This window comes from Microcebus murinus, chromosome 7 (assembly GCF_040939455.1).
Source record: "Microcebus murinus isolate Inina chromosome 7, M.murinus_Inina_mat1.0, whole genome shotgun sequence".
NCBI lineage: Eukaryota > Metazoa > Chordata > Mammalia > Primates > Cheirogaleidae > Microcebus > Microcebus murinus.
The window spans coordinates 18,009,255-18,024,271 of NC_134110.1; the positions used below are offsets into that span (position 1 = coordinate 18,009,255).

At 37.0% G+C, this 15,017-nt stretch overlaps 1 protein-coding gene across 11 annotated transcripts in view; it reads left to right on the forward strand.

Moving 5' to 3' along the window:
* Positions 1-15,017, forward strand: part of TJP1 (tight junction protein 1) — a 227,886-nt gene that overhangs the window by 196,472 nt on the left and 16,397 nt on the right. For 9 of the 11 annotated variants that reach the window (XM_020289064.2, XM_020289065.2, XM_020289066.2 and 6 more), the window contains 11 exons: positions 2,037-2,145; positions 3,129-3,348; positions 3,634-3,818; positions 3,919-4,014; positions 7,313-7,395; positions 7,992-8,202; positions 8,494-8,594; positions 11,926-12,276; positions 12,609-12,848; positions 13,498-14,367; positions 14,513-14,610. In XM_020289064.2, the coding sequence (XP_020144653.2) occupies positions 2,037-2,145; positions 3,129-3,348; positions 3,634-3,818; positions 3,919-4,014; positions 7,313-7,395; positions 7,992-8,202; positions 8,494-8,594; positions 11,926-12,276; positions 12,609-12,848; positions 13,498-14,367; positions 14,513-14,610 (2,564 nt within the window). The remainder of the gene's footprint in view (positions 1-2,036; positions 2,146-3,128; positions 3,349-3,633; positions 3,819-3,918; positions 4,015-7,312; positions 7,396-7,991; positions 8,203-8,493; positions 8,595-11,925; positions 12,277-12,608; positions 12,849-13,497; positions 14,368-14,512; positions 14,611-15,017) is intronic. The other 2 variants (XM_020289067.2, XM_020289068.2) reach the window with 1 other exon arrangement.

The following is a 15,017-nucleotide window of genomic DNA, read 5'->3' on the forward strand; positions in this document are numbered from 1 at the left end:
TGTTCGTCCCCCATGGGATTAGTCCTCTAAGTTGTCCACACAGCCTCTGGGACCTTCTTACGGCTCAGACATAGGGAGATGGAATTTTCATTAGGGAAAATATGTGAACTGCTGTGTCTTTGAATCTTCATACCCTGCAGGAGACAGCATCAGTTACAAAAGCCAGGAAAGACTGGGTTAGATGCAGTCTGTCTTTGAGGTCTTTGGGGTTTTGTTGCTCTTTTTTCTTTTCTTTCTTTTTTGCCATAAGCAGTATTGCCTAGTAACATAGTACTATCTTCATCTATCTATTCTCTTTTTAAAATATCCAAACCTCCATTCAATTTCTGATAGATAAACTGTCTCTCATTTTAATCAGAAGATAAAATCTATTACCTCTCTCTCAACCTCAAGATTTCTTTGCCACCTCTCTTTCTGCATCCAGCCTACTTCTTGTCTCTGTCCTGGATTTAGTTTCCTGTCTGCTCCCAAATCTTGCAGTTTCAGTTTTCCCTCTCCTCTCTCTAGTTCTTCATCTGTCTTCTACTGTCTTATTTCTCCCCTTTTGCTGTTGAACTTCTTTTAAAGGTGTGGTTGAGTCTTCTCCCTGTTTTCTTTTTAGTCATGATCATACAGTTTTATACTCTGGCTTCCACCTTAACTGCTACAGAATTTGAATTTTCAATAAGCCATCATTGACGTAATATCCACTTTTTCACTCTGAGCAGTTTCCTGAGCCCCTTCAGACTGCTACCCATGGCCATTTTCATCTGATCGTTCTCCTTTCCCTTCAAACTTAGCATGTCAAAAAGGCAAGGCATCATCTCTGACTCATTTCCACCTGACATTGTTCTCAATCCAGTTCTTTCAAAAACATTTGAATACAGCATGTTCGATGATGTTCATTATACCAAGGAAATTAAATAGACGTATTTTCTTACCCAACTCATATCCTGTTTTGAAGTAATCAGGGCATACATTTAAAAAATGTTTGTTAATAGTTCATTTTTGTTTTGTGTCATAAAAGTAAGTAGTACATGTTGGGTTTTTGGTTTTTTTACTTTCTTGCTTTCTTTTTAATCTGGAAAACTTTAATTTGGAAAATTTCCAAAACTTGGAAAGAAGAAAACTTCCCTGTAATCCTATACAGAGTCACTGGTGACATCTTGAAAAGTTTCTTTTTGGCACTTAGGAGCTTCTGGTAAAAGTAATGGTTCACTTGGCAGACCTTAAATATGTATTACACAGATGCTGTTATAGGGATGCCATGATGCATACTGTCTTTTTTTTTTTTAATTCCATTTCTTTTGATTTTTTTATGAGTGACTCATAAAACGCAGAACTATATTATACATTCATAGAAGTTATAATATAAAATTTTAAAGCTAGAGATTTTATGATAATAAATATTTAAAATTGGAAGTTATCTTTTTTGGTCTAAATTGGTTAGATTTTACAACAGGTTATCTTTAATGTCAGGATACACTGTGACTACTACTTAAATGAATTTACACCTTCAGCTCACTTTATTTATTTGATGTCTGTTTTTTTTTTTTTTTTTTTGAGATAGAGTCTCGCTTTGTTGCCAAGGCTCGAGTGAGTGCCATGGCATCAGCCTAGCTAACGGCAACCTCAAACTCCTGGGCTCAAGCAATCCTTCTGCCTCAGCCTCCCGAGTAGCTGGGACTACAGGCATGCGCCACCATGCCCGGCTAATTTTTTCTATATATATTAGTTGGCCAGTTAATTTCTTTCTATTTATAGTAGAGACGGGGTCTCGCTCTTGCTCAGGCCGGTTTCAAACTCCTGACCTCGAGCAGTCCGCCCACCTCGGCCTCCCAGAGTGCTAGGATTACAGGCGTGAGCCACCACGCCCAGCCTGTTTGTTTTAAATTACAATATATTCTTTTCTCCAAAATAAAATAAATTTTTCCCTTTTAAAGGTGTGTTATTTTCAAATTCGATAGACTCTGAGATTATTTGTGTCATGTCTATATAAATATTTTTGTATTTTTAAAAAGCAGCCAAAAGTGATTTATGAAATCTTACTTTACTAGGTGAACAATGTAGATTTCACAAATATCATAAGAGAAGAAGCTGTCCTTTTCCTACTCGACCTCCCTAAAGGCGAAGAAGTGACCATATTGGCTCAGAAGAAGAAGGATGGTGAGATACTGTCAGAAGAAAAAATAAACCTGTGGATTTTGAGGACTTATACAGGGATTTATTCATTTTTTAATATAAATCATTGAAAGTTGAGTGATGAATTTGTTAACCCTAGAGAGAGTTAATTTTATTTTAAGTCATTTAGGGGCATAGAATCTTGAAGTTACTGTCATTATCAGAGCACATTAATAGGACCAACCTTTTTGGCATTCTAATTTAAGTAAAATACTATCCAGTCCTTTACAAGTCATAGAAAAATTATATTTGATTACTAGCCATCAGAACCATATAAAAGTATATATGGGAAGCTTTGAAATTTTGTGCTGTTTTCTAAGCAGTACACTCAGGTGTTTATTAGCATTAATGGAAGAGAAAACCTAATTTTCTGTGATGAAGCAGATTAAGTTTTTCATTTAAAACAAGGTTTCTCAGCTTCAGTATTATTGACATTTTGGGCCAAATAACTCCATATTTTGGGGCTGTCCTTTGCCTGCTAGGATGTTTAGAAGCATTCCTAGCTTGACCCACTAGATGATGCTGTTAAAACACACCCACTCTCCTCCTTCAACACATACAGTTGCAACAATCAAAAATGTTTCCAGATACTGGCAAATGACCCCTGGGAGGGCAAAGGATAAAATGGCTTGCATTTGAAGACTACTAATTTAAAATATGGAAATGTCTATGTAAGGTTTACAGATAAATTAGATTATATAAATGGAAACAAGTGTGTGGCTTGGGGCAAATTACTTGCATCAGTTTACTCATCTACAAAATGGAGGTACTAAGTCTCATTTCATGAGGTAATGGTAATGAGTATGTGAGATAAAATGCTTAATGCAGTATCTGACACATAGTAAGAATTGAGTATTTGTTGGATACTAATGTTTATATTGTCAGCAGCATCTTAACGTAATATATTCTCTTCAGATTATTTTCTTATCCCACTAAATATTGATAATGTGTGTTTTGACTCCTTTTAGTTTATCGTCGCATTGTGGAATCAGATGTAGGAGATTCTTTCTATATTAGAACCCATTTTGAATATGAAAAGGAATCTCCCTATGGACTTAGTTTTAACAAAGGAGAGGTGTTCCGTGTTGTGGATACGTTGTACAATGGAAAACTGGGCTCTTGGCTTGCTATTCGAATTGGCAAAAACCATAAGGAGGTAGAACGAGGCATCATCCCTAATAAGAACAGGTATGAATGCTTGGATATTTCTTGTAGAATGAATTTAAGTAAATGATGATAGAAGATTTCAATCCCACTGGGAAATTTTGATAATGTAAAGAATTATTTTTCATTGTATTTACCATATCTATAATGGACTTAGTTGTACAAATTCCTCTGTGTTGTAATCATTAAGATTTAAACTACTGCATGTGAATTTCTATTCAGTATTGTGACGTTTCATTTCGTTGTGGATCTCCGCCCCCCCCCTTTTTTTTGAATACCCTTATTTTTATTTTATCTTTTCTTGTGTAGAGCTGAGCAGCTGGCCAGTGTACAGTACACACTTCCAAAGACAGCAGGGGGAGACCGTGCTGACTTCTGGAGATTCCGAGGTCTTCGCAGCTCCAAAAGAAATCTTCGAAAAAGCAGAGAGGATTTGTCAGCTCAGCCAGTTCAAACAAAGTTTCCAGCTTATGAAAGGGTGGTTCTTCGAGAAGGTAGTGTATTTCCTACAGACTAATCTAATACCCCTTAATGCCAGTATGTTAGGAAAGAAAAGGTATAAATATGCTGTTTTTTATTTGAATTTCTCTGCAGCTGGATTTCTGAGGCCTGTAACCATCTTTGGACCAATAGCTGATGTTGCTAGAGAAAAGCTGGCAAGAGAAGAACCAGATATTTATCAGATTGCAAGTAAGTAGCCTTAAGAGGGACTTAAGATGAGATTGAGAATGATTCTTTACCAGTTACACTTCTAAAAAGGATGGGTCTTATCCATTCACCTAATAAAAACAAAACTTTCTGTAAGTGAAAAATATGCAGTTTACCCCATTCTTTTAATTTGGTTGGAAACTTGAGTGATCATGTCCTCGTTTCACCGATTCCCTTTCATAAGAAGAATCACTGTTTGTGAAACTCTTGACCTTATGTGAAAACTGCTTAGCACAGAATCTTGTTTAATCCTCAGAGTATCACTATGAGGTAAGAATTATAATATCCATGTTAGAGTCAAGCAACCTGAGCAAGGGTGATTATGGTTGGGATCATCACCAGCTTCTTTAGTATGAACTTTCTTGTTGACGCTCAGCTACTGAGTGACAAAACTATGCTTTGACTGTAAGCCTTTCTGGCTCCATTGCAATGCTTTTAATTGTAAACTAACATATGCAAATATGTAAAAGGAGTAATAAAGCATGATTAATGCTATCAGTTGTTATTGCGGTAAATTATAGTTAAGATAGTATTAATATAAATATTGAGGCTGCTAGTGCTTTATATAGCTGATAGATTTTGCTTACAGATCCTTTAATTGTTTTATTAGTTTGGGTATTGTGGTAGTTTAAATAAACAAACTTAGTTATGACTTCTTTGGCTCACTTTAAATTATATGTAAAAACTTCAGCTGTGTTTTTCTAATTATAGAACTATCATTTATAAAAGTTAGAAAGTTAATTTTAGCATATATCATCACCATCCTAAATTTTACACCATTGTATTTTCTTCTACCTTTATAAGCATATTTTGGCAAGGTTTTACTTATACTGTTTAGGAAAGTGTGTCTCTTATTTTTCTTCTTAATAGATAATGGTATATTTTCATTTTAATATCAATTCTGCAATTAGTTTGTGGTTTGATTAGCCTTTCTTTTTTTATATAGTTTGTTTTAAATTTATATTTTACTGTTACAAAGGATGTAGAAATCTGTTCATATTTTGTTTGCTTCTTTATGCTTTGCCTCTTTTCCCAAAGGATTTGAAGCCTTAAGAATATATCTTTTTCCATATTTATGATTTTTTTAAGACAAATTCCCCCATTAGGATATAAACATTGTCTGGCTGTTGATATTTATAATTGTTACTGCTTTCCAGAGGGTTGTGCAGAGGATTTTTTGTTGTCCCACTGGCACTGTATGAGACCCTCATTATTGTTTTAAAACTACCTAGTGCTAATTTAAAGAATCAGAACATCACTCTTTTTTTTTTAACATTACTTATTATTTGGTTGCTGATGAACTTGAGAATTTTTATTTTCTGAAAATCAGAATATTTGCAGACAAATGATAGTAAAATTTGAGCAGATCAGAAATTATTTATTTCTGTTTTTCCACCTAATTTTTTCAGAAGAGTTCTTTTTTGAGTCATTGTTTGTAGATAACATTTTACCTGAAAAAGTTGGTGGTGACCCCATCTATAACCAAATTTAGGGCTTTTAAATTTAGGAAAAGCAAGTCTGAAGACCTAGCGATGATATACACCTTAAGGGGTGATAGATTGGTTTTATTGAGTTTACTCCATAGCTGGGCTCTGTAGCTAGGCTATTATAACAGGCACTCAGGTATCTTAGTTATGTGTCCTCTTTGAATCTAACAAGAGAGTCTTTAAGAGTTAAGGAAATAGAAGCATTTTCTCCAACCAAAACTGCCAGTTGATCTTTCTCCTTACCCTATGTTCACCAGATTGGAAATTCCGCCCTGCTTGCCGTTAGAGCTTTGTCTTATAATAGTCTCATTCTCTAAAATCATTAACCTTGTGCCTCAGTATGACTTGTCTTTCCAAATCTCTGCCTTTGTCTGATCTGAAACACCAGAGCTCTTCCTTTCCTTGCAAGCTTTCCTTCTCACCAGAGTCACAAACATTGCTGTGCCTTTTTAGTGAAGAACTTCATGTAACTTGTACTTCTGGGATTATTGGTTGGAAATCAGCCTAAACTGCATTTGGCATATGATACACCAGTAGAGATGGACAGGCTGCCAGGATGAAGCCTAGGCCCTAGGCCAGGGGTCCTCAAACTTTCTAAACAGGGGGCCAGTTCACTGTCCCTCAGACCGTTGGAGAGTGCACTCTGTGGGCCTGGGACGAGTCGGCTGCTAAGCAGGACAGGCAGCTGCAGCAAAAACACCCGGTGGGCCAGATAAATGTCCTAGGTGGGTGGCTTATGGTCCGCAGGCCATAGTTTGAGGACGCCTGCCCTAGGCTGTCAGTTCCAGATTAGCAGCTTCCCTTCCCCAAGATTCTCCTACTGATAAAAGGTCTCAAATCAGCACTCTCTAGGCAGTTTGCTGTAGCATTTTGCTAATGACTTGCAGACGTGCCAAGGTATTGCTTGCCTCAGCCAGCAGTGGCTGGGAAGGGCCTGGCTCAGGAGCAGCCTCCTCAGTCTCTCTCAGTATGCAGTACAGATCATAGCATTTCTCCCATGCATCACAGTATGAGAAAGGGTGGGAAGTGGTGCCAGTAGATACGAGTGCCATTTAGAGCCTGAGGCAAAAGAAAAAATAGGCATCCCTATCTATATGTTTGTGAATTCTTCAATGGCTATTTTTTTTTCCAGAACATTAAAGTAGTTGGAAAAATATTGAAAAAAAAAAAGGAAGTATGCATATTAAAATTTTGTTATTTTAAGTGTAAATATTTTATTTATAACAAGCACAGAATTTATAATTTTACTTCCCTGGCTTTAATTGAAATAAGTTCATCCATACTATTTTTAAATCTTCTCTATCTCATTTTCAATTGAACAAATTGCCATATTTGACAATTTCTCTTGACCAGGTGACTGTCTTAAACTTTACTCAAGTTCTGCTTACTGATTGAGTCTATGTAAATTTTTGATATGTTCATTGTGGATTTTTTTGCATAAATTTCGATTTTTTAAAAAATACTGCATCAAAATATTACCTGATTCGTGATTACTTGAAATTTTTTGGATCTTCTTAATTTTGCACCTAAAGCAAGCGCCTCACTTGCCTTCTAATCCTGGCCCTGTTGGAAAAGCATTGCTCTAATCCAGTGGTTTTTGGTGGGTGGAGGGGGTGCTACTGACCTCTAGTGGGTAGAGTTCAGAAATGCTGCTATAAATAGGCCACAATGCACAGGACAGCCCCCACAAAGTGTTGTCCAGCCCAGCATGTCAGTGGTGGCCAGTAGTTGAGAAGCTCTGATCTAACCAATGCAAATTTGATATTTTATTTTTGTCCTGACTTGATGAATAGAAAGTGAACCACGAGATGCTGGAACTGACCAACGCAGCTCTGGTATTATTCGTCTTCATACAATAAAGCAAATCATAGATCAAGTAAGTTATTAAATGTTGCCCTACTTTGTTAAAAGCTGTTATTGTGTTTTTGAGTGGGATGGGATATGGTTAATTTCAAAGTAGAAGATAGTTTTTCTAAGATACTGATAAAGCATAAGAAAATTAAGCCCTTACTAAAAGGCGTTGTAGCAATCACTTTCAAGGGTATAGTTATTATAGGTATTAAAAGATATTTTGTTACCACAAAAAAAGTATTACATCTGAACATTCAGATGTAATTAACAGACTGTTGAATTACATAAGTCCAATTCAAGTTGCATTTTGATATTTATATGCTTAGGAAATGTCAGAAACATTAGATTGTTATATTAATTTTCACTTCTAGCTGAACACAAATAATTCTGTCAGCTTACAGGTAGAATTGGGGCTAAGTCTTAAAAGTGAGTTGGTTAAAAACTCACTTTGGAAATTGGGCTAGAAATTGTATTGAATTAACTTCGGATTATAGTTTTTTAACATGTGCTCCAGAGACACCGTTAAAGTTCTGTTACCATTGAAATGTATTATAGACTTTGACTTTTCTGAAGGTAATGATTCTTAATAATGTATCTTTGTATATGTTTTTCTGTCTCTAGGACAAACACGCTTTATTAGATGTAACACCAAATGCAGTTGATCGTCTTAATTATGCCCAGTGGTATCCAATTGTTGTATTTCTTAACCCTGATTCTAAGCAAGGTGTGAAAACAATGAGAATGAGGTTATGTCCAGAATCTCGGAAAAGTGCCAGGAAATTATATGAGCGATCTCATAAGCTTCGTAAAAATAATCACCATCTTTTTACAAGTGAGTATTTTAAAGGCTTTCTTTCAGCTTAAAATATCTGGGCAACAATATGTAGGCAAAAGTGTTGTTAAAATATTAAAACTTATATGACTTTTGACTGGGAAGCTTCCTGCTGTGTTAACAACTGCTGTTTGGTTAAAAGAAAATGTGCAGTGCCAAAATAGAAATTTTAAATGTTTATATCCTCAAATACTGTATTTTCAGTAGTAATAATTGAGCTCTAAGCAAGGTTGAATGAATTCTTCTGACTTTTGGCAGTGTTCTGTTAAAACTATATTAATTTATTTTCAGCTACAATTAACTTAAATTCAATGAATGATGGTTGGTATGGTGCACTGAAAGAAGCAATTCAGCAACAACAGAACCAGCTGGTATGGGTTTCTGAGGGAAAGGTAAGAAATTTCCTATTATTTTTATGGCCTGTTCTAAAAATTGTATAACTAAACAGAGATGCCTTTGAATTACCATTATTTTCTTATTGGATCAACGTATTAGAGTAATCTTGGGAAAGTTAGCTTTTAGGTTTTTATAATTTGTGTGTAGGGGTTATGAAAGTTGTTTCTGATAGTAAGAAACTCTTAAATTTTCTCACTTATTGAATTATCACTCCAGTAGGATTCTCTCTTAAAGAATTCTCAAATTGTAATGAAAAGCAGGTTGAGTTCTGACTGTGCCCCTATCTGGCTGTGGAATGACGACTTTGAACCTGCCTTCAGTTTCCTCCTCTGAAAATGAGGGGATTTGGATGGCCTAGCTGAGCGTCTCCCAAAGTGCTCTCCTCAGCACACTCGATCCAGGACTTGCTATGAGAGAAAAGGCACTCTGAAGGCAAGCAGTGGGCGGGAAATACTGCAGACCCTATTCCCCTTGAGGAGTGTCATAGTAGCCACTAGCATTTACAGGCTTTGAGAAGTCTGAAAAGTGAGAAAGTTTACTTTGTTTAAAGCATTTCTTCACATTTTACCTAGATAATTTTTTTTTTCAGTCAGCACCTATTAACATTGTTAGAGCAACTTACTGGGAAGTATTAAACAAAGCAAGAGATCCTTCCTGGCTTTGAGTTGTTATTTTATATACTTATAAATGGCAAGCTTTAAAATAACTACTTTCTGTTGTCAGTCTTTCTGGTTTTATAGCAGTCTTTGATGAGAGAGGTGTTTATTTGGTTTGTAGAGTTAGTTTTTCTCAAAGTACACTGTTGAAGGGACCTTTGTATTTAATGTCTTTTGTCTTCAGACCACTGTAATATTTTAAGTTTTGGTTGTTAGGGAAGATTGAGAATATCTCTGGTTTTTTATTTGTTTTTGTGCTTCCTTGTTGGTTTGGGTTTTGTTGTGTTTTGCCCCTGCATGTTCCCCCCTTCATCCCCCCTTCCTCTGCCTGGCTGCAGCTACAGATGCTCTGGCAATGCATGCTGCATGCTTAAGACCACCGTGCCCCTCACCCAGAAACACACTGCCTCTACAAGAAGAGATGCTAAACGTTTACATCTAGAGGTAGTGTCTGCTGTTCTCACCTGTAGTGACGCGTCAGAACCATGGTGTTTCTCATTGTGTACCAGTTGGGGGATGGACTGTGGATATGAGATCATAAGATCACTCTGAATAGTTTACATGTCAGCTGGGACACTTGATAGGATAATCAGGGTGGAATAAAACTGTCACACCACTTTACAGAAACACACTATTATTAATTTTTACTTTTGCAGCACTTGATAAAAAGGATTACACTCTTTTTCATACTAATCTTCTATAACAACACAATTCTCTTAACATCCTTTGTAAGATAGAATGTTAGTAGCTTGCACTAGTGAATTCTTGAAATGAATCAGTCTATAGACATTTCCAAAATGCACAAAGCATACCTGTCTACCGATCTGAGAGGTTTTTTTTTTAATCCACAGATCTTAATTTTCTGTAATTTCTCTTTTGCGATTATTGTTCCTTTCTTTGCTTGGTATAAAATAAAGGTCTAAATTCCCCAGCTTCTTATGTAAGGAAAAATATGTCATTTATTATTAGGCTAGACTGATGCATTTTATAAATCAGAAAGGGTTGTTACAACTTAAATCAAGGTTATCTCCTGCCCCCTTCTACTCAAGTATATCTTATCAGAATAGATAGATTCTTAAACCAAAACCACTTCATTTTACATTGACTTTCATGAACTAACTACTTTGACATAATTGCTAGGAAGAGTTCCTTTTTGCAAGATCTGACACAGTCTTGTAAGGTCTCTGCTAAACCTAGAAAAGTCATCCTGAGGCTTTTTTAACATGTAGACATATTTCCTGGTTTGAAGTATCCATGGTTCTTGCTTACTTCTACATTTCAGACCATCTGCAAAAGCTAGGTGGATTGGTGAATTCCAAGTTATTCTCCCCCAGGTTTTAAATTTTTCCCCAGCTGGCTACTAGATTATAGTCTTCCAGCACCCTGGCAAGTTAGAGATTAGAGTAGATATCTAGACTTCTCTTTTGCAGCAGCGATTACAGAGCTTAGAAACCATTGAGACTTCAGTCAAAGAGAGATTTTTCTCTAACCAGGCAGAGCTTTGGGATTTTCATTCTCCCCAGACTGGCAGGTGCTCTGTTGAAAACCAAAGCACAGGGAGGCCTTGACACCCTGGTCTTATCAGGAAGACAGTGCTCAGGGTCAGGCTCTTACACAGCCATGCATGAGACTGCATGGAAAGCTCCATTCAGGGAGCTCAACTCCCAACACCTTGCTTCTGGTACAGCAGACCTGCAGAGCCACACCAAGCCTTGCTGGTTAACAGCAGTACATCTTCCTGGAAAACAAAAGCCTTATGTTCGTCCTTCAGTCTATCCTGAAATGGAAGAAATATTTTTCTGAATTCCAGATCCTTCAGCTCTTATGCCTAACTGGCTGGGCATAGTATCTAGCAAGATCTTCAGGGACTATTCTATTTAATCCAGTTATTAGTTTCAAATTAGTATTCTGTGAAACCTGTTGATTGCAACTCTATAGCCTCCTTTCCTTCAAATACTTCTCACTTTCTTTCTGATCTACCCAGAATATAATCAGCATGGACTGTTAGAAACTGAGCTCTTAATTACTTTTGTAAGAAAAGCATAACTGCACTTTTCCCTCTCCATCCACTGGATCCTGCTTCTGTGAAAAATAATAAAAAATTTCTTCTTAATTTAATGGAGCAACCACTATGTAGGTGATGAGTTTCCATTGTTTCATAATAGCTTTAAGGGCCAAACACCAACTTTTTAAAAAGTTGTTTCCTAAATATGAATACATTAGCTCTTATTCAGTTTCAACTGTGGGGTTTATTTCATAATTATTCTCATGTGCGCTGTTCTGTCAGTGTGTCCTTGTTTCTGTGAGCTTGAGTTAGTAACATTCTCCCTCCTCACCTTGCTTTGGGCTGAGAAGCTAGTGACTAGGTTTTATAAACCTGAGTAATGCCAGGGTTCCTTCATGGTCTCCTGGGGCTGGGCCCTAGAGTCCAGCTTTGTCCTGGCTGACCAGCCACCGTTTCACTCATCCATGCCCTTCAGATCTCAAGGGATGCTCTGTGTGTCTGCATGTGTGCTTGTACAATCTTCTTGACCTTTCCTCACCAGAAGTTTCAAGAAATAGATGTGATTTTTCCAAAGAAAAATATCCTTTTCAATCTCCCTTGTAAAATAAAGGCCATCTCTTAAAGGACTACTGAATAAAATTTTTAATTTACTTTTATTTGACCCAGGCGGATGGTGCTACAAGTGATGACCTTGATTTGCATGATGATCGTCTGTCCTACCTGTCAGCCCCAGGTAGTGAATACTCAATGTATAGCACGGACAGTAGACACACTTCTGACTATGAAGACACAGATACAGAAGGCGGGGCCTACACTGATCAAGAACTAGATGAAACTCTTAATGATGAGGTTGGGACTCCACCGGAGTCTGCCATTACACGGTCCTCTGAGCCTGTAAGAGAGGACTCCTCTGGAATGCATCATGAAAACCAAACATATCCTCCTTACTCACCACAAGCGCAGCCACAACCAATTCATAGAATAGACTCCCCTGGATTTAAGACAGCTTCTCAACAGGTAAGCAGCAAGCATTCAACGTTTCGTAGTTAGAGGTGCATTATTAAATTTTAGAATATGGTGATTGAGTTTAAAGATATATTTTGACCTTTCTCCAGATTAAGAATTAATCTTTAATTTCAATTTGAGAGTACCGAGGCCTGAATTCTAAATTTTGTGTGTTTGTCTTACACAGCAATATACTGAATTTTTTTTGAAAAAATTAGGACATGAGGTCATAGTTTTGTTATTCAGTACACTTAAAATGTATGTCTACCAATCACTATAAATTGAAGTGGGAAGTTAGCAGTAAACAAAAACACTATATTTAAAATATTTTAAACACTTCACAGAAAGCAGAAGCCTCATCTCCAGTCCCTTACCTTTCGCCTGAAACAAACCCAGCATCATCAACCTCTGCTGTTAATCATAATGTAAATTTAACTAATGTCAGACTGGAGGAGCCCACCCCAGCTCCTTCCACCTCTTATTCACCACAAGCTGATTCTTTAAGAACACCAAGTACTGAGGCAGCTCACATAATGCTAAGAGATCAAGAACCATCATTGTCGTCGCATGTAGATCCAACAAAGGTACCTGTGCTGCAGTGTTGCACTAATTTGTTGCTCTCCATCAATCTAGCACATGATCATTTTTGCTTTGCCCTTTAAGTGTTTCTTTTGCTTTTTTTACTGTGGTCTTTGAAACACCATAGTGCTTTCAAATCAATACGGATCATTTCAGTTTTGTAGATTGCATGGCTTCCAGCAGTATACTGATTAAGAGCAGGACTTTTAATTGAGATTTGTGCTTAATATTTTTATTTTTATTTTTGGTTTTCTGTATCTTCCAGAATTCCTTAATGTGTAGTTGAAGATTCATTCATAAACATTTATATTCATGTAAATTTTGGTGTCCATGTATTTTCTTTAGGATTTTAATTTTCAGTGTCAGAATCAAGTGGAATCAATAGCGTATTAATTTTCTACTAAATTTGATAATTATCTTTAACTCATTATTCATTTAGTATATGCTGAAACACAAAATCCCCTACCTGTATTATAAATTTTGAGCTTTCACTTAAACTAGCATTTTCCACTAATCGTGTCTCTCCTGGTAATAAATGGTAGAACATATCATTTTCACATGTTAAATCATAGTTTAATATTTAATCATAGTCTAATAAAGTAGGGTAGAATTAAAAGCAAGTCTTTGTCCTTAAATGTGGATTTTTTTATACAGGTATATAGAAAGGATCCATATCCTGAGGAAATGATGAAACAGAATCATGTTTTAAAACAGCCAGCTGTTGGTCACCAAGGGCAGAGGCCAGACAAAGAGCCTAATCTAACCTATGAACCCCAGCTCCCATATGTAGAGAAACAAGCCAGCAGAGACCTTGAGCAACCCACGTACAGATATGACTCCTCAAACTATACAGACCAGTTTGCTCGAAACTATGACCATCGTCTACGATATGAAGATCACATCCCTGCCTATGAAGAACAATGGTCATATTATGATGGCAAACAGTCCTACCAACCTCGGCCTTCTTTTGATAATCAGCACCCTCGAGACCTGGATTCGAGGCAGCATCCTGAAGAGTCCTCCGAACGAGGGTATTTCCCACGTTTTGAAGAGCCAACCCCTCTGTCTTATGACAGTAGACCACGTTTTGAACAGCCGCCTAGAACCTCCACCCTACGACACGAAGAGCAACCAACTCCTGGATATGATGTACATAGATACAGACCAGAAGCACAGCCATATCCTTCAGCAGTTCCTAAGTCGTCTGAGCCCAAGCAGTATTTTGACCAATACCCACGAAGTTATGAGCAAGTACCATCACAAGGATTTACCTCTAAAGCAGGCCATTATGAGCCTCTTCATGGTGCTGCAGTTGTCCCTCCCCTGATACCTTCATCTCAACATAAGCCAGAAGTTCTGCCTTCAAATACCAAACCACTGCCTCCACCCCCAACTCTTACTGAAGAAGAGGAAGATCCAGCGATGAAACCACAGTCTGTGCTCACCAGAGTTAAAATGTTTGAAAACAAAAGATCTGCATCACTGGAAACCAAGAAGGAAGTGAATGACACTGCCAGTTTTAAGGTAAATAGTCTTTACTGCTTTGGATACATAGGCACACTAAGTGAAGAGCAGTTCACAATGCTTCTTAGCTTTCCCCTCGCCCCTTAAATGAAGTCTATTTTATAATTATCTGTTCCTTGGGCATGTTTGTCTTATTTTTCTGCAGCCTCCAGAAGTAGCATCTAAACCTCCAAGTGCTCCCATCATTGGTCCCAAACCTACTCTTCAGAATCAATTCAGTGAGCATGACAAAACTCTATACAGGTTAGTATACTTTGTGGCATTTGTGACATTGAACTGACCATGAATCTGACCCTCTTAGTCAGTGAGAAAGTCTTTTATGTTAGTAGAGGAGAGGTATGAAAAGGGGGAGAGGACTCTGTCCTTACATAAAAACTACTAGCTCTCCTAATTAAAACGGTGATGCTAGAAAAAAATAGAGCTTTATTATAACTTCTGTAACAAATCTTACGAATGTAAACAAAGCTTATGAAAAGACATTTTTCTAGCAAATGATTAAAAATTTTAAAGCTCTAACATTTATATTATGCTTTTTAGTTTAAAAATTGCTTTCAGACATGTGAACTCTTAGTTCTTAGGGGTGAGGAAACAGACCCTGATTGGTAAAAATAACTAAAATTAATCATTTAGTGAGCACACATAATGTGCTT